General features: G+C 34.7%; 1 protein-coding gene across 1 annotated transcript in view; it reads right to left on the minus strand.

Moving 5' to 3' along the window:
* LOC127975250 (CUB and sushi domain-containing protein 3) overlaps positions 1-26,215 on the minus strand; it is a 244,953-nt gene extending 218,738 nt beyond the window's left edge. The window contains exons 1-2 of the mRNA XM_052579149.1: positions 26,055-26,215; positions 8,007-8,229 (exon numbers count right to left, since the gene is read on the minus strand). Of these exons, the coding sequence (XP_052435109.1) occupies positions 8,007-8,229; positions 26,055-26,205 (374 nt within the window). The 5' untranslated portion in view covers positions 26,206-26,215. The remainder of the gene's footprint in view (positions 1-8,006; positions 8,230-26,054) is intronic.
* Between the last annotated feature and the right edge of the window lie 1,416 nt (positions 26,216-27,631).

Here is a 27,631-nt window from a genome sequence, read left to right on the forward strand (position 1 = left end):
AAAAAATGTTCTGCATAAGGATTTTGTATGGCTTCTGAATAAGTAATATGAACTACATTTATGCTGCTTCTTTGTCTTTTTTGAACTATACAGTCTTGATCACTTTCAGCTGTTATGGCGGCTAAAAACAACAACTGCATTCTTCTCCATTTGCATTCATTTCATTTGAAGCCATGAAGGGGAGTCATTTTGGGTAATGACAGAATCCCCGTTTTTATCTGAACTGCTCCTTTAAAGAAAACATTATGACCTCAGTGAAGATTTACATCAATTTACAGCAAATGGCTCCACTAGCCCGACTCGCAGAGCTGAAATGTCATTTATCACCCAGCTGGCACTGACCAGAGAGCCTGAGCTTTTGCTCCCTAGGCTTGTAAGACGAATTATGGTTGCAATATGACACTGTACATCAAAGAAAGTTGATGCTCGGCATGCAAAACATTGCGCGTCTGTGCTGCGAAGACACTTCAAAGTTAAATGACTGGGCAGACACTATTTAGGAGAAGCAAGACAGGCCAATTACTCAGACGCACAGTGCTCACATCTGACCGGACTGAGGTATCCAATTAGCACGGTGCGCTCTGAAGGTTGAGTAAATAAGTCTGCTCAGATCGGCCTTGCATACAGAGCACCGTCTCTCCAATCAGACTTTATGAGCGTCTCCTTGATTCTGATGTGCTGTGTCTCTTTGTGGTTAATCTGTATTTGACTACTGCCCCGTATCTCTGAAGCCAGCTGCTGAAAAGAGAGAAATCTACAGATATGCTTTACCAATTTCCCGAAATGCCTCACGAGAGACAAATGCATTGCTCACTCTCAACCTGAATTCATTCATCAGGTCAAGAAAAGTGTGTCTCAGTCATTTCTCATGCAAACGTATTTGCGTTTCTGCAGGTATAGCGAGAATGCGCTCTGAAAAGCGACGTTGTTATCAGAGCTGCTTGCTAAGAAAAGGACAGAACGTAATTTTTCATTCTGACTCTTATCTTGACGACGTTTTGAAGTGGCGCCTCTGTTTGTTGTTCATTTATGTCTTGCTTGGGCTGATTTTAAAGGGTCATGAAAAGCTACAACACATTCTTGGAGAGGTTAAAGGAATAGTTCACCCAAGTAAAAATGAAACTTTTGGTATTTATTCACTTTCTTGTCCAAAAAGATGATTTTCATTCATGCATTGAGCACAAAAGGTGTAATTTTGCATTGTGCCGGTCACTCTTTTCCATGCGATTGAAGCATAAATGGCTAAAGCTTTAATGCTTTTGAAGCTTTTATGCTTCAAAAAAGAAGCAAAATCACAATAAAAGCATCAAATTGTGTGATATATGTGAGGATCTAATTTAAATCATTCTTCACTGATAATCCTAACCACTGCAATCCAATCCCTGAAACACTAAGAACTGGATCAGTCCAGTTTATGAGTGAATCATTCAGACTTGAACTGCATTTTACAAATGCACTGAAAGCCTAAAATGATTGTAGATACCATTGGTGCCAATGGTTTTTAATGTCTACTTAGGCTTATGATGTTTTATTGGAAATATGCCCAAACTTTGAAAACTGCGTTAACCGATTCAAAGATTCTTCTTGCCACAGATTACTTTTAATGAAGCAAAACCTTACAAAAATAGTTCTCAGAAATTAAAATAAACCAGAAATAAAATAAAATATATATTAGTTTGGAGTTAAAAATTTGAAGTTGTGACTAGACAAATAACTGATTAATAACTAATATTATTAAATCTTAAACCAATAAGATAGCACTTAACTTAAAGGCTTTATGTATAATGCATTACATTTTTCATAATGTACTATGATTATATAATTGTAATCAAAGTTAAAAAACATAATATTTGAAGATTTGTTTGTTGTGTGCTTTAATGCACTATACTTGGATTATACATTATAGTATAGGTGTAATGATGAATAGGTAAGTATTAATATGCATTAAAACGGTTTACAATTATTCATGAGATCACACAATGCATTATGAAGTGCTTTACAAGGCATAATTAATGCATGAAAATAACTTTTAAAATGCATGCAAATTACAAAACAAAAAAACTGAAAAGATTTAAAAATTTAATTTTAAATATAAAAAAATACTATAATAAATGCTTAAAAATAAGCAAATGCAATGTAATATTAAATGCTTAAAAGCCTCTTTTATTGTAATTACATGCAAAACTGTCTTTTTGCATTCACATCACACTGAAAAAAAAAAGACATTAAGAACAACATGAGGTTGATTAAATAATGGTTTTCTTTTTGGATGAACTCTTCCTTTTACCTCACTGAATCAAAATAACACTGATTGGAGCTCAGACAGTTATGGCATGCTCTCCTTTCCTCCTGGTTAACCTTTGTTTCAAAACTATGGTGAGAACTGACCTGCACTAAAACAAGGTGTTTCATGACACTTTAAATCATATCATCACAGTTAAGGTGTAATATGTTCATTTGTAGCTTTAACTTGTTTGTAACATTAGCAAAGCCGAAGCATGTAATTAGCGTACCATGCTAGGAAGGATTTTCTTACAGACAAAGACAATAGAGTCTGTAATTAGACAAATAATTTATTCTTTCCAATATTATGAGATATTATGCTTGCCAGAGTATGACACTGAGCTTTAATAACAAGCACAGGTCAAAATAAGCTATCAATTAAGATTTTTAGATTTCTGTGCAAAAGCACAATTAACTAATTGTCACATTGTAATTAAACTCTCTAATCTGATTCATCAAACACGAGGTCAACTTTTAATTGGAGATATTTCATCTTAATTCTGGATGCTCTGTGATTTCCTTCAGGTAATGCTGCCACAAGTCGTGCGGTGCTATTTTGGGACGGCACGTTCTGAACAGAAAAATGACAAATTGCGATGTCAGGCAGTGGTGGGATAAGTAACGTATCAGAGGCATCTGCTTGAATTGCTTTGATAAATGGATTTTTCCAGAACGTGTTGAAATCAAGGGTCACCAGAGGAAAGCTAAATATTTCCCTATTTGCAGGATACAAAAAAAAAGTTATATCCTGAAATGTCGGCTGCCAGGACTTTCTGACAAAAAATAAATCGCTGATGTAGATGCTGATACACAAAATCAGTTTAAAATTTGAAAGAAATTTGAAAGAAAAAAAAAAAATAGTACAGGTATGCTGCTTGAAATCTAATGAATATCATACTTGTAACTTTTCCTGTATGACTCATGCATAATATTTGGCAAATTTCTGCTAAAAGTAACAAAACTGACTTATAGAACAAACACTTTTAAAATGTACAGTTTTTCTCTTATGGGAAAACAGACCAAAAATACTGATGATTCATCCACATAGACTGAAGAAATGTTGCCTTGACAACTAAAAAAAAAAAAAAAAAAAAAAGGTGAAGCACAAAAATACGAAGTCTGATATCAACTAAAATAAAGCCCAGTAGAAAATAATATTTTCTAAATGACAAAAGTACATAAATGACATTTCAAACAAGTAATATATATACACACACACACACACACACACATACATTTAATAATGTTATACTTAAATTCAACACAGATGTATTAAAATTGACCATTAACACTTACTAGAGAGAGAGAGAGAGAGAAAGAGAGAATTATAGCAACTATAACCTGCACTAACTTTGCATTACAGAAATAAATAGAAAACGGTTATTTCAAACTGTAATAATATTTTTACTGCATCCGTGATCAAACAAATTTAGCAGAAGAGTCTTCTTTCAACAAAATTTTACAAATCTTATTGACCACAAAACTGTAATTTTTATATAACTAAATGCAAATTTAATATTTCAAACATCCCTCCATCCATCTATAGTGTCTATCTAAACACTTATTAAACCCACATTGTGGGTATGACCTTAAAACTTTGCTTTTCTGGTTAAAAAAAAAATACAGATTATAGGAATTTGTATTTATTCACAATCAATTTGCAAACCAAATCTACCTCAACTCAAATTCAAAAACTACTCCATTCTCCACTCAGTTCTGAAGATGAGAACATCTTCTTCTATTCCGTACAGACATTAAGGGATGAGCATTATCTGACATTTTTAATAAAACACCGGCAGGAATCTCAGAAGAAGTTTGCCTTGAACCAAACCTCACAGAACAGCAGACATAATGGGGCTAGCACTCAATGGGACACAATAACTTCTCAAGGAGAAGGTACAGTAGATCGTTCAAAAAACACAGTGTACTGTACTGACATCATCTTATGGATCAACAATGACAGATGCTGCTTGTTCCAAAGTGGCAATATGATCCTTTTTAACTCGGAGTTGTGCTTCTTGTATTGGATGGTAATTCAAGAGCATCTACTTCTTGATGGTAATGAAACGACTGCTCTGCTGTTCTTCTCTCGAAGCACTTACCCAATACTCATAAATGTTTGAGTAATTCCGTTAAGCCCAAGAACACGGTACAGCTGGCATCGCTGCTTTTACATTCTTCAAAAGATTAATGCTTTAATAACTGCAAATTAAGTGCCATGTCTGCAGAAGAGGGAACAAAAACTATTGATTTACTTACAGCTTAGATAATGAAGGGCTGGCTGTTATTCCACAATGTGTTTTTGCAAAGATTTGCTGGATTCAATCTAAGGTCTATTAAAGAGAGTATATAATGGAAAAACTTCAAATATTCAGTGACCAGACGGTCCTTGTGGAAAATCAACAAAAATCTTTGTAAGAGAAGAAAGCACTGTGCTCATACTTTCAAAAACTACAAATGACACTTTGCTAACCCCACCACAAAAAACATCACTAACCAGTCCTGCCATAACTGCTGCTTTTCAACATAATATCAGAAAAACTATTGCTCTTCTCAAGTGGGAGAACATGGAAGTCATGTGCATTTTGAATTTTTCAAACAACATTTAATTTTCTTCTCAAAAGTGACTAAAAAGTTATTATGTATACATATATCAAATATATTTTAATTTGTATTAATTGCTTATTACAGATGCCAATGCAGATAGCCTTACTATAGTTATACGTGTTCATTTTGGAAATGATCGCTTAATGCAAATGATTTTGGAAAACCAACCTTTTTTTTTTTTACAAATGTCTTTGAAAGAAGTCTCTTCTGCTCACCAAGGCTGCACTGGTTTAATCAGGAATACAGTAAAACTTTTATCATCGTGTGAAATATTAACTTAAATAAGTTGTTGTATTTTAATATTTTTAAAGTGTAATTGCAAAGCTGAATTTTGATGATGCAAAAAATAACAAAAATGAATATCTATACACACACACACACACACACAGTATATATGTGCGTTGTGCAAATAAATGTTTTGCATAATGTTTCTTAAGCAGCAAATCAGCATATTAGATGACAATGAGATTATTTCTGATGCAAATACAATGATATCCCTGCCATAACAGGAATTACACTTAAATATGAGATATTTTACATTATCACTATTTTACTGCATTTTAGATTAATTAAATGCAGCCTTGGTGTGCATACGAAACTTTACAAACAACATAAAAAAAATATAAAAAAAACTCAATCAATCAAAATTAATCCTGTTGCACTGATTTACTTTCTAAATCATCTCTGACACCAAATACAAATCATAAGGGGATGTATTCAGAGAAAAACAAATACTTTGGCAAAAAAAAATATTTTTCTGACAACTATCTGACATTTTAATAGAAGGATTGGTGAGGAAATGACATCACGAGTGCAATGTGTCACTTATTTTGCAATCTGTTCAGCCAATGAAGTGTCTGTTTTTGGATTCAGCATTTGTGATTCCCAGATTGCCATAAAATAAACACTTTCAATCATGTTAATTGCAACGAGTGAATTCCAGCTACCTGAACACAGGGGGTTTGCTGATTTCGTTCCTGGCTTGTGGAGAGTTTCGCTGCAATAATTGGTTTACCCTTTAATTAGAGGAGAGTTAGTGTGGGTTAATTTTGTGTGCTTTTAAGCATTTAGAAGAGTTTCTGCCCCATGTAATGCTGGTAATCAGGTCCATAATTCACTAAATGAGTACTGCGTATATGACATGAGTATACTGCATCAACTAAACAAAGCTCTCTGAAATACTACTTTTGAGGAAAATTGTGGGAAAGCCTTCAGTATACATAGAAAGAGTAAATAGTAAAAAAAAACTTCAAATGCTCAGTAACCAGACAATACAAGCAGATAATATTCTAACCTTTTTAATTCACTTTTTAAATAACTTTTATTTGAGGAAACCACTTGTTTAATTTTATTCTGCACACACTTTGCACATAAAACATTTAAACTCAAATAAATATTTCAAGGCTACTTATCAATTTGAAAATAAGTAGAAAAAAAGAGCAGGATCACGTACATTCATTAAATATATTAAGAGTATTTAATGGGGAAAATGTAAATGATCAGTGGCAAGATGGAACCCAAGTAATGACACTAAATTTTATAAATTCAGAAAGCCACTAATTTAATGTCTCCTATATTACTTAGTTTTAATGAGTGTGTGTGTGTGTGTGTGTGTGTGTGTGTGTGTGTGTGTGTGTTATGCGAGATAAGAGTAGAAGTAGAAGAGAAGAGAAGGGTAGAAACAGCAAAATACATAAGTAGAAAAAAACTGAATTATGGACATTCAGTACCTATTTATTTATTTAACGTCAGATTTTCAGTGACCAGGCAGTTCCATAATTAATAATGCTAACTTTTTAATTAACTATTGTTCAAGGAAACCACCAGTTTGATGTCTCATATTACTCTGAGTTTTAATATCTTCTATGTGAGATGAAAGAGCAAATTATTATTTCATGCTTACTTATTTATTGGAAAATTAATTTAGAAAAGCAGGATCATGTACTTTCCACATATATAAAAGTATATAATAGGTATAAATGTTGAATGCTTAGCAACCAGATAGCACCTGCAGATAATATGGTTAACTTTATAATTAGACAGTTATTTCAGGAAACTAGTTTCATGTCTGTCGTATTAATCTGCGCTCTTTTCCACAAAAACATCTGAACTCAAAGCAATATTTCAATCCCACTTATTATTGAAAATAGGTAGAAAAAGCATAATCATGCACATTTAATACATATTAGAGAGTATATAATAGACAAATGTACATTAAATTATAATCAAGATGGTACTAAAATTAATAATGTTATACTTAATAATCGACTACTATTCCAGGAAACCACTAGTTTTGTGTTTCTCAGATTACTCCGAGCTTTATTATTTTCTTTTATGTGAGATGAAAGCAAATTATAATTTCATGCCTGCTTATTTATTTGAAAATGAATTTTACAAAAGCATTTTCAAAAGGTGGCTTATTCGTACGAATTCGTACGACCACACTCGTACAAATACATACGATTGTTGCCAAATCGTACGTATTTTACGATTTGCACAATTCGTATGAATTTTTACGAATGACCTACACCTGACCCCACCCCTAAACCCAACCATCACTGGGGTCGTATAAAATCATACGAGTGAGGTCGTACAAATTCGTACGAATAAGCCACATCGTAAAATACATACGAATTGGTCGTGAGATAGCGTTGAAAAGAACCTTTCAGTCCCCCTCAGCCTGTCTGGGTTTATTTTGTGAGAATGACCAGCTGAATGTACATTATTCTTACTCACACAGCTTCTCCTGAGCTGACATATTTCTTATTGAAACAGGAAGTTGGGCTGAGACATATCGAAGGGCTCCCTTTCCTTTTTATGGCCAATAGGCTTTAGTCGATGTCACAGTCATGAATCACGATTTGTTACTTGCTATTGCCAGTCCGCAGCAGGTGGTATCAGTGGGGAGGACATTCTCATTTTACAGAGGCAATTTGCATATGCCCCTGAAATTATGTCATCAATATTTCTGCTCCGTTTTCCAGAATAAGACCGTAAACTTCAGATGCGTACTGTACATATGCTAAAAATGAATTGTGCCAACTTCAAGCGTAACTAACAGTCTCAAAGCAAACAGACATGCACAAAACTCTTGATTTCCAACAATGAGTGCTTACCTTGTCCTGAAGTTTGCAGGATGAGGATGTCCATCATATAAAGATAAAAAGTCATATTCTTCCTCCACAGCAAAGGACTGAAAAACTAGATGAATTCTGCTCCTCTCCTCGGCTACAATAACCCACGTACAGTTCGCTCCGTTCGGGTATCCGTGAGGAAAACCTGGACTTTCTATGGTCCCATTTTTCCCTTTTAATGTCCCACCACATGTATAAATGAAACCTTAAAAAAGAGAGAAAGAGAAGAAAATATAAGTCCATAACTGCCATAACCCACAAAAAGAAAAATCACAAATGTCTTGCAAGTCAACATGAAACATTTGCAACCATTTTTACTTTTGTAATCTTTTTTTGTGATCTATTACTAAGTGAAACAGAACATCCAATTCTAATAAAGGTAAGATGATTGATTTTATCCATAAGACATTGACCTTTCAGTAAGCTCCGCCCGCCTTGGTTACTGTTGCTACTCAGACAAGATTTACAGAGCATTCCATTGGAATGAATTGGAGACTTCCCAGTTCTTTGGAACGTTATGTGCCGTTTTAAGAAGTGAATCAATGCCTGATGCACAGAAAGTAATTCATTCTAACACATTCTGTTTCACTGTGAAATACACCAAATTATGGAAGTAAAATGGTTTGTGAACTGCGTTTCGTGTTGTAAGTCTTCCAAGTTATGACAGAACAATTTCTGAGCAATACAGGAAGAGAAAGAGAAGAAAATATGAGTCTATAACTGCCATAACCTACAAAAAGAAATAAAAATCACAAATGCCTTGCAAGTCAACATGAAACATTTGCAACCTTTACTTCTCTACTGTGAGGTTTTTCCAAAGATCTTTGACTACAATAAAGAGTGATTTATTTTATCTATTGTCTGTAGCTGTCATAACCTACCAAAAAAAGTCAACAATCATTTGCAGTTAACTTTACTTCTGTAATGTGATGTGATACTAAGAAAAACAAGATATTCAATTCTAATAAAGGTAGGATGATTGATTTTATCGATCAGAAATGGACATTTCACGAAACTTCGCCCACTTGGTTCCTATTGCTACTCAGACAAGGTTTACTGAACATTCCATTGGAACCAATTGGAGATATCAAAGTTAAATAGAATGTTACATCCATTTTTTTCCAATCAAATCAATTCCTGATATGAAAAATGTTCTCTCACTTACTCTGCTTAACTGTCAAACACACAAACTTATGGAATTAAAATGGTTTGTGAACTGCATTTCATGTTGTAAATCTTTTGAACACGTTCTGAGCAACGAAGATAAAGAGAAGAATATATGAGTCGATGGCTGTTATAACCTACAAAAAGAAAGACAAATCACAATTGCCTTGCAAGTTAGTCTTCAGTAGCCAGACCTTCAGAGTGATGGCAGAAAGTCTGGAAACCTTGGCCACTTTGAATGGCCAAGAAGCCATATGTCTGACAGGTAAAACAACCAAACTTTCAGCCAGCGGTCCGTGGGTATGATGTCTGAGGATGAGACTATTTGGAAGTCAACATGAAACATTTGCAACCAGTCTTACCTCTGTAGTTTGACATATTTCAGGATCTTTGACTAATAAATGTAGGATGATTGATTATATCCATCAGAAATCGACTTTTCACTAAACTCCGCCCCCTTGGTTACTGTTGCTAGTCAAGATTTACAGAGCATTCCATTAGAATGAATTGGTGATTCCCCAGTTCATTGGAACTTTACAGGCAGTTTTAAGAATTAAATAAATTTGTGACTCATAAAACTGTATTATTTCTAACATATTTTGTTTCACTGTGAAATACACCAAATTATGGAAGTAAAATGGTTTGAGAAGTGCATTTCACACTGTAAGTCTCCTTAGGTATGGCAAAGCAACCTCTGATCAATACAGAAAGAAAAAGAAAATAAAAGAAATCAATGTTAGCCATAACCTACAGAAGACTATGAAACATTTGCAACTGGTTTTGCTTCTGAAATATGATATAATACTAAGTGAAACTGAATATTCAGCAATAATAAAAGACAGAATTATTTATTTTATCCATCAGAAATGTATTCTTCACTAAACCCTGCTCCCCTTGGTTACCGTTGCTACTCAGACTTACAGAGCATTCCACTGGAATGAACTGGAGATTTAAAAAAAAAACATTGGAATGTTACATACATTTTTCCCATTCGAATCAATTCCTGATGTAAAAAAATCAATTATTTCTCACATACTCTGCTTAACTGTGAAATACACCATATTGTGGAAGTAAGATTTCTTTTTGTTGAGTTGAGTTGTTTGAATAGCTAGTTAGTATTCCTCAATGAGGTTAATACAGCAGCAAAAACATTTCTTAACTCTCTGAAAAAGAAAAACAACTGGTGACATCTGACATCACATTAGTCAAATCATGCCAGTTTGTGCGCTGATGCCTATAATGGTTCAGTTGTGACATGAATTACTATAACTGTGTGAAAGTTTGAGTCACCATCATCAGATGGCTGCTCTAGGAGACATTAGATTTGTATTTATTTTTATGACCGTTACTCATCCAGTATGTCAACCCATCCACCATCATGGGTGTGCATCTACCACCTGCTACAGATAAATTAGTAGGGCTTTTTATGCATCAACCTGAGCAAATAGACTGGTAATGACAACCAGAATTAATTGAGCTTTTCCATTTATCCCCTTCCGCTTCCCTTAAGGCATAATTAGCTTTGCCAACTCCCTGAGATCAAGGATCTTTTCTCTCCCATTCTTTTTTCCTCAATCTTGTCAGCCAGGAAGGCAAGGAGAATGAATTCAGAAGGGAAGAGCCTGCATTGACTCATCTCATACCGATCCCAGATCTACTGTAATACAATCACTCCACACATGCACATTCACCTCAAAAGAACAGCAAAGAGAAATGCATCAATAATGCATAAAGAAAACAGAGACACCTCTGACAATTATTACATTTTAGCACATTTTCTTGAAAATTCTCATTAGTTTAACATATCGGCATGTTTTGCTTTTGGATTTTCATTAGATTGTCATTACTGCAACACTCGTCCATGCAGTTGACGATTCAATGAGCCACAATTTGGTTTCTATTTATCACTCCTAAAAACCCTGCCCACTCTGAAATCTCATTGGCTCAAAATCCCATTCTACACATCAGATATTCTAATTGATTCTGATTTTTGCACTGCATATTCACTTTCAGTGAGGTCAAATAAACTGCTTGTCACTGGAACATTATTGCATTGGTGTAAAATTATTTAGAAAATAAATACTCAACATGAATGATTACAGGCAGGTGGCACATGAAACTGAAACATCATGAAAAGAAAAGAGAAAATCCCACACACTCCAGTAGCTTGCAAAAACAGTCATTATATTGCAACACTGCAGTTATGCAATACCTTATGAAGGCTGTGAGGCTCAAACATTGCAATATATTGATTGCTTTTGTAAGCTATAAGTGTAAAGGATATGTGTGTGTGTGCATGTGTACTTACTACACAAGGATGTATAAATAATGTACAGTTCAAATACATAATTATCTCACTACAGTTATGATTATGAGGAGGGATTAGCATGCATATGTAAAACAGGCTTTTTTTTTCTACTACTTCCTAGAGGATTTATGAGTGAAATATGATCCGGAGATGTTCTTAACAGGTTTGTGAGATTCATCAGACATGAAACACACACACAGAACACACACTAAAACAATTCCATCTACAGGCACATCAAATTAAATTTTTATTGCAGAGAATCATAATAATTTCCAAATAATGAAACAATTAGAGCAAAAATAATCGAATTGGCTTCTAGACGTTTCCCACAAACTAATTATTTGAAATACTCCAGAACGAACAATCATGTCTTTAAATTTGGTTCTGTCATTAAAATTTGGATTGAATTAAGGAATAAGGTAAAAGAGGCATTGTAATACTGCAAAGAATCATGGCTAAAGGCTATCTTTAGGAATGATGCACAACAGCAGGCTCCTTCATTAGGACATAATGGCCTGATATGAATGCACCAATGAATAGATTTTAAAAAGGAACATACACTACTGTGAGATAAAGTAACACAATATATGAATATAAAATTGCATCCTAATAAGTACAATACTAAAACTAACATCAGCTATGGAAAAGTGCAGTGAACATATTTAATTTAGATTTGATGGAACACGTAATAAATCAGCAACTAGAACCAGTACAATCTATTTTGAAAGGTTGGTTATAAAGCAGTGAAAAAGAATAGTCAGGACCGTGTCTGTTGCATCACTATTGCATTATATGCGGATCTCAAAATGACTTGAAAAATAGATTCAGAAAATCGTGTTCAAAAACCCACGAATCCATTGGTTTCTGCCCAGAGGCTCAACATCAAACAAACATTTACAGACAGCACCAAAGACTTTGCAAATTCTGCAAATGCCCAATCTCTTTTATCACAAACCTTTTATGGCTAATTAAAAAAAGACAATTCCAGCAAGTACAAAACATTTTCATACCTTTTCAATTTGATTGCAGTTAGGTTACGTCACAGTACGACATTTAAAAACCTTCTAGAAACCACATCAAAGATAAAATGATAAATGATGTGCCGTTTACAGTACAGATGACCAAGGAAGTCTTAGATTTTAAGACTTTAGTTGCAAATACATCTTCTTAAAGAACTTAAATACAATGCATTTTACTATAAGAACAAAACTAGACTGAACTACAACATTTGTGGAAGATTTTGATTGTTTTTGTTGACACTGTTTTATTGTACTTAGGTCTGCAACCAAATATCTAGCATCAAAGTGGTCTAAACAATTATAACTGGTCTAATAATTGTGAAATCGGCACATCTATAGACCAAAATGAAATCTAAATTAGATCTAAATGAGAAAACAGTGAGAATACTATACACAACCCGCGCTGCATGATGTAATAAAGCAATAAGAGGCAATGATAAATGATAAAAAGATAAAATCATTGTAATGCACTTACTAGAATGATTTATTGTCGTTATTAAAGCATCATGTTTATTACTATTAAAAATAATCATACATTAGGTGATACTGTAGTTATGTATCCTTAGTGTATTAACAAAGAACTCTCAATAATTCATTCCCACATTCATCCAATCTGAATTTTAAGACGTTCATCTGTGTGCTTCAGTGGGGGGTCGTTACATCTATGCAGCTGTTTTGGAAAGAGTCATTCTGCCTGGATAATGCTAAACCATTAATTTCTTTGGGGCAGCTGTAATTGGAGGCAATCATGACCAAAATCAGCCTTTGTCTCCATTCTCAGTGTCACATCAAGGGGTGATTTCAGTCCTTGACTGCCCTTAATCTACACAGAGAAAGCACAAGATAGACTCTTAGAATTGAGGGTTATTTCTGAAGCGTCGTCAAGCCCTTTGCACAGCCATTTGGCATTCGGTTTTAAAGGCTGAGCACAAATTCATACCTTGTAGACATGAATGTTATAGTTATTTTCTTCCTTTCTTTCTGTAATCTGACAAATACTACAGTCCAAATGTCAAAACTCAAACTCAATACTACTATTAAACAAGCATTTTTGTAAATGAGAATAAAAAGATGCAATTTAATATTAAAAAGTAATTACTGACATCAAGTAAGCCTTTTTTGCTTTTTTAAGCCAAGTTTTGCTTGTTTTGACAAGGAATCTACACTACATATTTGCTAACAAAATTATCATTATCTGTTTTTTTATGCTGAATGAATAATAAATCATTAATTTGAAAAAACTTTATATGAGGATGAATCCTCTCAAAACATCATCAGTACGGCTGCATCAATATTTTAAGAATTCTCCTACAAAACATGATTTTAAAAAATCTAGGTATCGTAAAATATTGTTCCATTATCATGCAATTGCAAAATATACATTTTGGGGAACATTTAGCCTATTTAAAGCATTTTTATAAAAAAAAATATAAAAACTAAACGCTATCCTTCTGAATAAAACAGGATAAGCAAAAAATGTAATACAGGAATTGATTGAATCCGTAGGGAATTGATTAGATTGTGAAAAGCAGAATGGAGTCAGAAGAATTGCACTAAAAATGTTTAAAAGGTCCGCACATTCTCTCCGAGCTACAGGAGGGCACAGTGGAGCCCTTCACATCAAACATGCGTGTTAATCACTTCTGAAAGATTTCTATCCAATGCTGCAATCGCTTTATTATAGTTTGCTTGGAGGGTTACAGCCAGACTAATCTTTAACCCAGTAAATGGCATGAAACAGCTCCAGAAATGGACCTTTCTGGAACAGAATCCATTAGAGATCAATGTAAACTTGCTTCAAAACCACTTTGAAAAGGCGCCGCCCCAAAACGGACACTCAATCTCCATCATGCACGATCACATCGCCCCAAAATTCATTTAGATGCTTTATCTGCGTTCCTCATTCAGCTTTACTTTCACGGTGGTAAATCTCGTCTCATCCACCAATCACTCTGATTATATGCTGCCCTCCCCGGGGTGACCGCTGACACCATGATGGCGATGCGTCTGCTACCGCTCGCTATAAATTGATCCGAGAAACAGCATTACCATCACGCTGTGATCGCCAAGTGCAGAAAATAGGTCAGTCATACGAATCAACATCTAAACACATAAATCTCATTCAAATAAGAATGCGGGCCAAAGAAGGGACCCAGCTGCTCCTGCTGCGATTTTAACACGTTGTCTCCACCCGCCAGCCAATGTACAGACCTACGAGGGCTCAATCAATTTGTTTTGCCACTGGAGATGCAGAACAGAGATGACAATACACCTCAATCTTATTTCTTCACACATAACCAGATGGCCAGAGAAGAATCAGAGTTGACAAGCTCCAAAGGCTTGTACGGAACAGCGCATCCACGCCGGCTTCATCTTAGGGCCTTGTGTCTATAAGATACGAAGGGATATGCATGCAGACAGATTGAGAAAATAGGTTTAAGCTTCCAGAAGGGTCACTGTAGCTCTGTGATTCAGTGTTTGGAGACTGGATACAAAAATGCAAGCCAGTTAAGGCTTGATTCATTGGTAGGTACACCCTTTTAAACAACACTATAACTCCAAATGGAATGGTTTAGCCTGCAATGAGTTGAAAAGTAGAATGGAACATTATAAATCTGCTTGGCTCATGAATATGAAAAAAAAAATAGTTCAGAGGCAAATGACTGTTCTGTATGGAACACTAGAATTTTCACGCAGCTATGGGGAAGTCGTGGCCTAATGGTTAGATGGTTGGACTCCCAATCGAAGGGTTGTGGGTTCTACTCTCGGGCCGGACGGAATTGTGGGTGGGGGGAGTGCATGTACAGTTCTCTCTCCACCTTCAATATCACGACTTAGGTGCCCTTGAGCAAGGCATCGAACCCCCAACTGCTCCCCGGGCGCCGCAGCATAAATGGCTGCCCACTGCTCTGGGTGTGTGCTCACAGTGTGTGTGTGTGTGTTCACTGCTCTGTGTGTGTGCATTTCAGATGGGTTAAATGCAGAGCACAAATTCTGAGTATGGGTCACCATACTTGGCTGAATGTCACTTCACTTCACTTCAATATATTCAGTACAGGTCTTAGTGAACGCATATGTCAAGTTAAAAAAAGAACAATAAAACACCATAAATTCAATCCATTTAAAAACATACGGGTATAGAATAACGTGGATGAGCAATTAACAACAGAATGTTTAAATTAATTCCCTTCATCATATATATATATATATATATATATATATATATATATATATATATATATTTAAATAAAAAATAAAGTTGTATGAGGTGTGAAAATGCATATATAAAAATATATGTAATAAAAGTAAAGAAAATATATTTTTATTATATTTAAAATAACAAAATAAATAATAATAAAATATATTTTGATTATATTTAAATTAGCAATCACCCTGCAAGTAATCGACAGGTGTGTAGGAACAAAAAAAAATTCTAATTCGAAAAAAAAATCAATAAAATCAATTTGCAATGGATAGTGTGCAGGATTTATTAGAAAGAATGAAAAATGATAAAATGATACAAAGATAGAACGAAAGATAGACAGAACAACAGATATAAAGGCACACAGAACGATAGATAGTAAGAGAATGGTAAAGCGAAAGAGAAAAAGCAAAAGAATAATAGAATGATAGAATAATGACAAGACAATGGATAGATAGACAGAATGAGAGAATGGCAGAGCAATAGAATGAAAAATGATAGAACAGTAAATTGATAGAATGATAGAATGTACAGTAGAACAATATATCAGTAATTAGAATGAGAGATAGAACGATAGATAGAACGATAGAATGATTAAACCAATGCATAAGTTTGTGCAGAATAATCTTTTCATCCAAACAAGTGTTTAAGAAACCTGTTTGAAAAAAGTCATTATACTTGCAATGCTGTTCAGTGCTATTTGAAGAATAACAGGCTGAAATCAGCATCACGATCACTAGCCCTCTAGACCTGCAGTATGTTAACAAGCTGAGAAACCATTAGACATGGCTGTGGATCAATCATTTCTGTCATACGAGCCGTCACACCCAGCTGGGGGGTCATCTCAGACAGACCCACGCTCTTGTTTAAAACAAACTATCAGCCACTCTGTAAGTTGCAATCGAAAGCCAGTATTGATTTGTAGCAAAGCTAGTCGGTAGATGAGGCAACAGGGATCTCAACATGAGTCAGGTTGATCAAAGCAGAGGAGATGGCCCTTTGAAGCCAAAGGAAAGGGCAAACCTTCGGCTTAGCAACCAAACAACTGTTTCTTCTGCTTTACAATGTTCTCATCTTAATTTTAGTGATCAAAAACCACTATGTACAGTACTCCAAAAAGTGTTGGACACTTATAGGTGCACTTCCTCAAGTTTTACACATGAATACAGAAAATGAGATACAATGACTCAGTTTATCTTAAGAGCCCGTTTATCTTTGTGAATCTGAATACATGAATCATTGCTGACAGTAAATCAGAGTATTTCCTCAAACCCATTAGTCACTAAAAACTTTTACATGATGCATTAATGGCATAAAGTTCAGAGAGAGGAAATTTTTATTAACCCTATAAAACATACTATATTTAATACACACATTTCTAATCACTCTAAATGATCAACACTCTCAAGACGTTGCTGAATAACCTGTTACAGATAATCAGCTATAGGCCTTATGTTGTCTGATTGATAGTTACAGACTTTTTAGCAAATAAAAGGCCTTTTAGGATAATTGTAGAAACATCCTCCTTCACGTGTGTTTTTGTGGTGAAATTGATGCTGATTTTTATAAATTAATGCAAGAATAACTTATTAGTATATTGTTAGTAATGTAATTAAGATGAACACTCACTGGACTGAAGCAACTTAGGTTTACTTGATCCTCATTTTTTAGAAAAATCATGTTGAAATGTGAGCATCAGATATGATCATCATGCATTTGAGGAATGTTTATTTGCTAATCTCTCAACCATTAATGTATTGCATTGCATTATATGGGTTGAAACTACAGAGCATTGGTCATAAATCTAAGTATATAATATAATCTCTAGACATTTTATGAGATACAGAATGATAACTGATATTTATATGCATTTACTGTAGTCTGCTATGCTGTCATAAACATCCCATAAATTTATAAAGGCTATCAGAATTTCATTATACTTTTTGGCCAATTTAAACATGCACCAAATTGCATTTTTGCTCAGTAAAACTGAGCTGTTTTTTCCTCCTCAAGTGAGCTCCATATTTTCCTATATCCGGCTATATGATCCATAAAATCATGATATAAGATAATATATTCAAAATAACATTCACCAAATATACATAGACAAGGTTTTTTTTTATTTTTAGATTTTGTCTAAAAGGTTTGTCTAAACTTCCCCATTTAAAAATAAAATAAAATAAAATACAAATTTAACTATTATTTCATATGTCAGGCTTCACAAGGTTTAGAATGCAAGTAAGGTTTTAAAATGATTAAACAATATTTTAACAATAGCATTAAAAAAAATTCTCGAGTGATGACTTCATTTCTACTGGTAAATAAGCATTGTAAACATTAAATATGTGTAATTTTTATTTATTTATTTGTAAAGCTTACTTGAATGTGTTCTTGGTCATTAAATGTGACATTAAAGTGATTTGGACTTTTCTTAGGAGGTAAATTCCTACAAAAGGGCTACTTGTTCAATCACTGATTGACTGGGCAGCTACATTTACTTCTCTGACACAGCCAAAAACCTATTTGTACACTTCCTGGTTAGTAGAACCTGTTCATAATTAAAGGTACTTCCACTAAAAATCACTTTGAATGTAATTGCATGCATCATTTAATCACAGATGCCACTTGCACCCATATTTTGCTTTGTAATCAAATCACATTAAGGCACTAAAAGAGAAGTCATTTTTATCATCATTTACTCACCCTCAAGCGGTTCAAAACCTATTTGCTTTCCTGGAGGAAGATTTGAAACAACCTGAATGATGCCAGAAGGTACATTTTTAGGTGAACTGTCCCTTTAAGGAAAATAATATGCCAGTTTATGCTTCATGTCTAACTGACAAAGATTTCCTAAATCTAAAACACTTCAAGAAATTCAAAACAGCCAATAAACATGGATTAAGTTCACTCAGAAGTAAAGAAACCACTAAGCCAGTGATCAAAGGTAATCCATTCTGACAGAAAGCAATCGCTTGACAAGAAACAGAATGACGTAATCGGAATTGAAAGCACTGAATTATTGAAGCGAGCACAAACAATACAAATGTTAGCATTATGCAGCCTGAAAACTTACCCAGGGAGTCTTTCCAGGAATATTAAAGCAAAACTCGCCAACACAACTAATCAAACTTCATCAGTGTCAATTACCACAGGCCCCTTTGCTTTCTAGAATAGGAGGTGATTTTACTGCTGGCTGTGATTTGGTTAATAAACGAGCAAGCTTTCCTGATTTGCTGGTGAATAATTACAATCGCCCAGGTCTGCCATCTGTTATTCGATTTGTGAGAAAAAGCCGGCTTTCTAAGACAAGGGATTCCTCGACGAGAAGGCAAGAGCCAGGGTTTGTGTAATGAACTTAAGCAGTGTTTGTCACTCAAGCCGTTCTCCGGTGAACCCTGTGAAGCGCTGCCTGATAAAAGAGCAGAGAGAGGTTGTGCAACTGAGCGAGACTTTTGAAAGCTTCTTAAAACAAAAGACTGCGCCACAGAGGCAAGACGTTTGAAAAACTGATGTCAGTAGATAAATGTGTGGGGAAACACAATACGCAGGTAAGAGACGGATGGGAAATAAGCGGATAGACAATATTACTATTACTATTACTGTCACTCATACTTCGGATTATGGATTTGTTTAAAGATGGTTTATGTTGAAAACATGAATGATACCTAAACCAATGCAGTTCTCCAATGCAAACTTGCAAACAGGACTTTTTCCAGTAGCCTTTATCTATAACATACCTGCAAACTCAAAAAAAAAAAAAGATTTAAACCTCACATTTCAGCCTCATATTATTAATGCATGTTATACTGTATATAACAATAAAGGCAGACAAAGAATGAATAAAATGCTCATTCAATGTCAGAACCACAAATTTTGGGAAATGTTTGTGAAAATAATTAATCAACCACCAAGCAACACCACAGAAATATGGCAGCAAGAAAATGCTACAGAATAAAGAATATGTAAACTAAGTATGCATAGTCTTTACCAAAAACGGACTATAAATATTAATCCAAAATAATAATTAAAAAAAAATGTGCGTAAATGGTTGCTCAATTTATAAACTCAGGTAAAATACAGAAAAGAAAAAAAAAGTTACAACAAATTAAAAGTACAAATTAACAAATAAAGTAAATATATTAAATGAATTAAAAACTAATGTTAGAATAAATGAATCCAAATATTGATGTTTAAATAAATAAAAATAAAAACATTTATGTTAAAACTAATAATCAAAACACTGATGTTTAAATAAATTAAAAATAAAAATCTAAATACTGATGTTTAAATAAAACGATATGTTAATAAATACTAAACAATCAAAACATTGGTTTAAAAAAATAAACCCATATACTGATGTTTAAATAAATCTAAACATCAATGTTGAATTAAATAAATTAAAACATTGATGTTTAAAACCAAAATGACTGACTGACTGACTAATTTATTGATTGACTGGATGTTTTTATTCAGTAGCAGTGTTATTCTTGTTCAAACCAAGAAAATCTAGTTCACATCACGCTACCAGTCTCTCAGATCTCAGAGTACAGTGAATTAACATGTCTTCAGACAACCTAGTACAACATTAGTTGAATGAAAGATGACTGTGCAAAATATTTTAAGCACATATTAAAAGTCACTCGGATAGCTACAAGACAAATCTGACATCTGAGCATCATTTCAAGTCAATTATCTTTGATAAGGACGGAGAGGTTGATGATGGATCACAATGTCAATTAAAGCGTCATCTGCTTGACTGATTAAATTAATTTCCTAGCTGCTTCCTGCCCTATTCCACTCAGGGGTCATGCTGTTTTTTTAAACGTGATCTTCACAGCATTTCAGCTCGAGGTTATCAGGAGGATCAGTTAGAAAACAGTTCCATATTGGCTCTTTTGCTGAAGGCGACATGCAGACACCTGAGTCTGATGTTGTGGAGAAACAAGACCGTAATATTGGTAAAACTTTCATTAAAACCTCACTGCGAGTCAATGTCTGAAAGTGATAATGTGTCATTTTCAACACAAAAAATAAACAAAAAAATACAAATTCAAACTTTGGTCTTGCTGACTATTTGATAAACATCAGACTGCTACATATACCATAGTTTCTGAACAGAAACTATTTAATGTTTTAAAAAAAATATTAATATGTAAAATGTGAAAATATTAAATGTATTTAATGTTTGAAATTTTACAAATGTTATTTTGTTGTTGTTGTTTTTTTTACATATAGTGTTCTTGTGGCTCAGTGGTAGAGCATTGCGTCAGCAGCGCAAAAAGTTGTGGGTTCGATTCCCAGGAAACACATGTTAGATAATAAATGTTAGCCTAAATGCACTGTAAGTTGCTTTGGATAAAAGTGTCTGCTAAATGTATATATACAATATTATGGATTTGGATAGAAAGTTCAAAAGAACAGCTTTTATTTGAAATATAAATATTTTAAAACAAAGTTTTAACTGTAAACAACATCAAAAACGTCTCTAAAGTCACTTTTGATTAATTTAATGCATCCTTCCTAAATAAGTCTAAAAGTGACCTTATTATGGATTTTTGAAAAAGACCTTTCATGCAGTGTGTAACACAACTCTAAGTGAATGAAAACCTCCTGCAAAGTTATGAATCTGAAAGTGCACGTGTATAAAAGTTATTTTCTCTCAAAAGAAAGAGTCGACTCTGAATCACTGAAACGAGTCGTTTTTAAAACTAATCTCAAGCCGTTTCATGTTGATGTCAACATGAAACATTAGTACACTGCCTGCCCACTTGTTCATCTTTTCGAATTGGTCTGAATGAGAAAGCAAATTCATTCTTTGCCACTAGCTGCTGCTTTTGGAGAAGTAAAAATAGCGGTTTTCCCGGTAACACTGTACACAAAGCAGCACTGCGCTCACAAACTCTGCTTTATCAGGTATTACAGGCATGATGTAATAACAAGGAGACCAAATCGACCAATCACCGCAGATTAGCGTCATGCAAAGGAGGGGTTTGAAAAAATAAATAATTGAGCAAATCATTTGGGAATCCTTAATAGGGGCACTGTAATTAAAAAAAAGAACAACATAACAATATGCAATATTAATAAAAAAAAAAAAACATACATCACATTTTTTATGGAATTGTAAATAAATATAAATGTATGCAGAATTACCTAGTAACACTTATTCTTCAGACACAATAGGAAACATTTAAATGTTTGTTTTCAATCATCTCTCAGACTATGTTAGGATTTGCACAGATACCAAAGCCAGCAAACAAATGTCATATATCTCTGAACTCAAACATTTTTCATCAAACTCTTTCAAAACAAATTGATCTGAACTGCTATTCACATCCATTTATAGCTCTACGCTTTTATTTCTCCTACCATTTCTAGGAGAAAAATATGAGATGTATTCGATGTTTGAGAGCTCAGTCAGGCCTCTTGAGTTATAACAAATCTGAGCAAAATAGTTTTCTTCTGGGGATGTTAGCTAAGGGGATCAATTAAATTATTGAAGAAAGCTCATGATAAGCATTCATTTACAGTAACTACACAATGGACTCTTGAAATACTGCAGCAGCTTGTGCTTCTGCTCAAAATAAACCCCAGTTTGCATCTGTACATGTAATTAAAGCAGTGAATAGTGTTGCATATACTGAGCACATCTGAACAACATCACATCCTCCACAGTCAATCCCTGGTTAAAGCAGAATCACTCGTCAATGAACATGTATCCTTGAGACGCATGCTGGAAAATAATGACAGTCTCTAAGACATATATAAGCTAGCCAACAGAAAAGAAGGTGCAATTTTTAAGCTATTTCAACTTGCTGTGAATCAAACACAATTTAAAAGAATAGCTCCAGGGAGAAAAATCAGAATTTTCACTCATCCTCTTCTTGTTTTGTCCCTGTAAATTATTCGTTTTTGACTGTTTATACAGCAGTGAACGCACCTTTCAAGCTTCAGAAAACAAAATAAAATAGTAGACTATTTACCCTGACCAAGTTTTTCAAGAACCATTGTTGGTTTGGCGTCAAGGAAGTCAAGGCTAGCATGATGTGTGCAATTTTTTAGTCTGAAATCAATGTGAATGGGATTTAAGATCTTTGCCAGAGGACACAAATTGGTTTTGATTTATTTTTATGGTGTTTTGGTCATTATGACCTGACCTCAGACAAGATTTGCCTTAACATGCTTTGAAAAAATCACTTTTTGGTGTGATACAGCAGAATGAGGGCGAGTAAACTTTAACTGAACGATTTTCAGTACCCAAACTTTAAGCTATCTGCTCTTTTGGGACAATAAAGAGAAGTACTAGAGATCAAGGACATCGTCCAACTGAGCAAATGAAAGAATCGTGCAATTCAAATAAATAATTCAGACAAGAAAATTTGATTTTTGACTCATTATTGCTCCAAACCTGCAAACTATCCGTTTACAGTTCATAGAGACCACAGCTGTCATACTTTAAAAAAGACCAAAAAGGAACCATAAAAGAAGTCTGTTTTTAAAGTCATACAATAGTTTTGTGAGACAAAGACTAAATCTTCCCATATCACTGGAAGCACTGATGTAGAAATAATTTTCACTCAGAAATTGCTAGTAATTTTCACAAGTAGCTGCAGGTAACATATTGAATTAAATGTGAAATTATGAATTATGAGAACACAGAAAGCCTGAAATAGTATTATCTTGCAATGCATACTCCAGTAATCTCTAAGATATACTTTGATTTAAAGACCCAATGTTGGTTTGGCGTCCAGAATTTCAAACCTGTCATAACATGTGCCCTTTTTTTTCTTTTTTTTTGAAACCAAGAGAGCAAAAATGGTTTTGTTTTGTATTAATAGTGTTCTTGTCATTACAAACAGTCCTCAGACCAGACTTGCTTAAAGATTCTTAAAAAAAAAAAAAAAACTTTTGGTGTGAAAACAGCAGAATGGGGACAAGTAAACGATGACTCAACTATTTCCGATACCAAAACTGTTTTTGGACAACAAACCCAAGCACTAGAGATCAAGGACAACCTCCGACTGAGAGACTGAAAGCACCATGTGGATTCGCAAACTCAAAACCACACCAGACCATCTACACCACGACCAACCGAGCGGGACCTAGATCAATAATTTCAAATGAGATGAAAAGTTATTTCATTGGTCTTCCCATCTTACACGCTGCCCAATTTTCGAAGCGCCTCTTATTAAAAATGCATCAAGAGAGCCTTGAAGGCAGCGCAGCGTTGTTTGTTTGGCCAAGGACATTATATGAGAAATAACTTCAAAGCCACGACTGCAATACCCGCGGCCTTGTCTCATCACTGGAGCACTGTTGATAGAAGAAAGCCACTAAATATTTGCATTCATGAAAAAAGGGCCCATTATTTACCAACATGACACCATGATGAATCGAGCAGATCTCAGAGCTGAACTACAGTAATCATGCTTTCTGTCCAACGGCATTTCAATCCCAATACCATATGACATTTACCTACACCGGGAGGGAAATATAATGAGGACTTTAGTATGCACAATAATCCGCTGTTGTTTGGCACACAAACGTACTCAAGAAAGCTAAAACTGAATACGAGGGAGGTTAATGTCGTGCTGCGGCAGAGCAACTTCATTCTATAATTTCCATTAGATTTCCATTAGACTGAGTCACTAAGCACTAACGCATGCGAGGGAACACTGCACGAGTTTAAAGGTGTTTGTTGAAAGCAAAAATGGTTTTAAACAGCAGCGTGGGGGATTTTTATTCATCTTGCCAGCTTCAAGTCACGTCAAATGAGAGTCACATTGATTTCAACACCAAAAGATAGATTTCAGTTTCCAAGAGTGGATTTGCAATATCAGTCAAAAGATTTGCTTGTTATTTCATTCACAACATACCAGCAACTATATCTATGACATTTTATGCCTTGGATGGATTATTTATTCTTCACAAGTCGCTACTTTTACTCTACGAGCCGCTATATGTGACAGACTGTTCTGGTGGGCAGTTATGAGCTATTTCTGTGTCGCTCTCTGAGCTTAGTCTGCCGGGTATAAATCTAATGCATAAACATATGAACACCAATCAATCATGCCTGCTGTCCAGTACTACAAGACCCATGCAACCTGTGCTATTCATTATAGCAAAGCCCTGCAGATATCCTGAACTGTGCACTTCATTAAAAAGATTAATAAGACCGGACGTATTATACAGTGCGAGAGAGAGAAATGGTAGAGAAAAAGAGAGTTTTCAAAGTCAACAAGGGAAATAAAAATAAGCACCTTGTCAAATTAAGCATTTTAAGGTGCAAATGCAACAACTGTGACAAAGTCAGAAAGAAAACAGTCCACCTATGTCTGTGTCCATCAACCCCTCCATCCACCTACTTAGATTGCATAGTTACCTAATTCTCTACACTGTAAAATTCTTATGACAACATAAAAGTATTACAAGATGCAATTCTGGTAGATCATTTATATGTCTTTACTACACTTGTAATTAAATTATATAATATTAATGCACCAACCTATTTGAGCTATTAAAATGTTTTTGTAAAATGTACCTACAATTATATTATGTGGAAGGCCACATGCAACATAAATGCCATGTGGAAAATATTTAGGACAAAAAAAAAACTGAATTCTAATAAGAGGAATGCCCCTTTCAACATAAAATGTTAAATTAGTGCATAGGTTACATAAATTAATGCATGCTTCCAGTTTATTTATTTTTAGCGTGAAATTATATACATTGCATTGTGAAATATACGTGTTTTTTTTTTTGGGGGGGGGGGGTACAATTTAAAATTACATGTTACATGTTACAATATTTTGCGCACGCAAGAGAAATATCAGTAATGCTACAGTACAATGTACAGAGAGAGAGAGAGAGAGAGTAGTTCACTTCCACAGCGATAGATAGATAGATAGATAGATAGATAGATCGATAGATAGATAGATAGATAGATAGATAGATAGATAGATAGATAGATAGATAGATAGATAGATAGATAGATTTAAATGTTAAGATGACTTTTGCTCACTTCCTTACAGTATCTGCACAATCTAATGAGAACATATGCGATGAAAATGGACATTTCTTGAGGAAAACGTGACTTGAAATGGGACAAAAAAAATGATTTTTTTTTTTATTAATCCTGTTCAGTGGCCTCTGATAATAGACTCGACTAGCGAACGCATAAAAATGTTTTTCGAATATAATAGGCTATGTTTAGTATTATAGTACAGACACTACTAAAGCTCTGTAAACTCCTGCCTATGTTTTTTGCGTTTTTCCATCTCGTCCAGACACCTGCAGCCCCTTCACAGTCTCACAAACCCACCGACAGCAGCACTTACCCTGCACACACGACAGTATACAGCAGAACACTATATTCCCAATGATAAATCCAGTTTTAATCGTCATTGTGGTAGCGTGAGCGCATCTGATACATCCTCTATGTGAAAGCACTAGAAATCCTCGCCATCCCTTATTATCAGCTGCTTTCATAGTCTCAAGTGTCCGGCAGAAACGGATATTCCTCGCGCTGGAGAGGAGACTGATCGCTGGAGTCAGTCAGCGCTGGATCTATGAGGAGACCAACAGCAGCAACCTTGACGAGGACTCAACCATCTCGCCAACAGGGGCACAAAGTATTCTCTGTACTCCTCATATGACTCTCCTCACTTACAGAGCAGTGCATGCTGCTTTCAATGCATCTCTAATGAACGCATGCATTCGCATGCACGTTGCATTTCACAAAGAGTTGCCAAATACACGCGCGTTACTGTTTCAAAGGTTACCGATGCATGCAATCGGCGACATCAGTGCATCATCATTGATCACTATATGCAGTGTATAATATATTTCAAAAAATATAATGGATTGCATCAGCTAAATGCATGCATTCAGAGAAATTGTGTATCGAACGAAGAACAAATGCACCTGCATTTAAAATGTTACTTAACTACTGGGATAGCTAAGATACAGAGATGCATCAACAAAAAGCAACGCCTTACTACAAATAAATGTGCATTGTCTTGGTATATATTACATAGTTTTTTTTCAAGTGGTTGTCAAACGTGTATGCATGACTGTTAAAAACGTTTGCAATGCACCAAGCAATAGCATTGCCTTACTCTAATAATAAAAGTTGCATGTTTATATATTTAACATATTTGCAGAGCATCAACTAAAACCTATGCGTCAGTTTGTGTGTTGCATTATCATAATCAGTCCGTTCCAGCACTTCATTAAAAGTGGGAGAGCGTCCAATTTATCCCAAGGTACATTTAATCAAATATGGGATTTTAGAGGGAGTCTTCCGCCATCTGTAGGATAGGACCACTTCTGTTCCATACACCACTAACACACACACACACACACACAACTTCTCTCTCACTCTCTCTCTCTGATAAACCTAATACACGCACACACATGCATTCGCGTGCAAAAATTCAGATAAGGATGGCTGAGAGCTTGGGTTTCTTTGAAAAAATATTTGTTGACAGCTAAAGATTACAGTAATCAGAAAGATAGAGCCTCGTAATATATATAAATTGAAGATGTTTTCTATAGCAGGGCTTGAAAGCATCAACAGTGCGAACACACAGAGGTCAGTCAAGAGCTGTCCGTGGTGCTGAATTAATTACTCCACACTAAAGCCTGCAGAAGGTGCCATTAAAAGAGTACTTCACCCATAAACTCACCCTCATTTACTCATCCTAAAATATTAACGTATGATGACACTTTCTGTAGAAGACAAAAGGAAACTTTCTAACCACTACTAAGTGTTCCATACAAATGACTGCCAGGTTTTAAAGAAAGGTAACATATTCTGTATGACATAGCTTTCTAATTTTATGAATATGTGCAAAAAGCATCCTATGATTCATCTTCCCCTCAGCTGTAGCTCCTTCATGCTTTAGTATTAGTT

This window comes from Carassius gibelio, chromosome B16 (assembly GCF_023724105.1).
Source record: "Carassius gibelio isolate Cgi1373 ecotype wild population from Czech Republic chromosome B16, carGib1.2-hapl.c, whole genome shotgun sequence".
NCBI classification, from domain to species: domain Eukaryota; kingdom Metazoa; phylum Chordata; class Actinopteri; order Cypriniformes; family Cyprinidae; genus Carassius; species Carassius gibelio.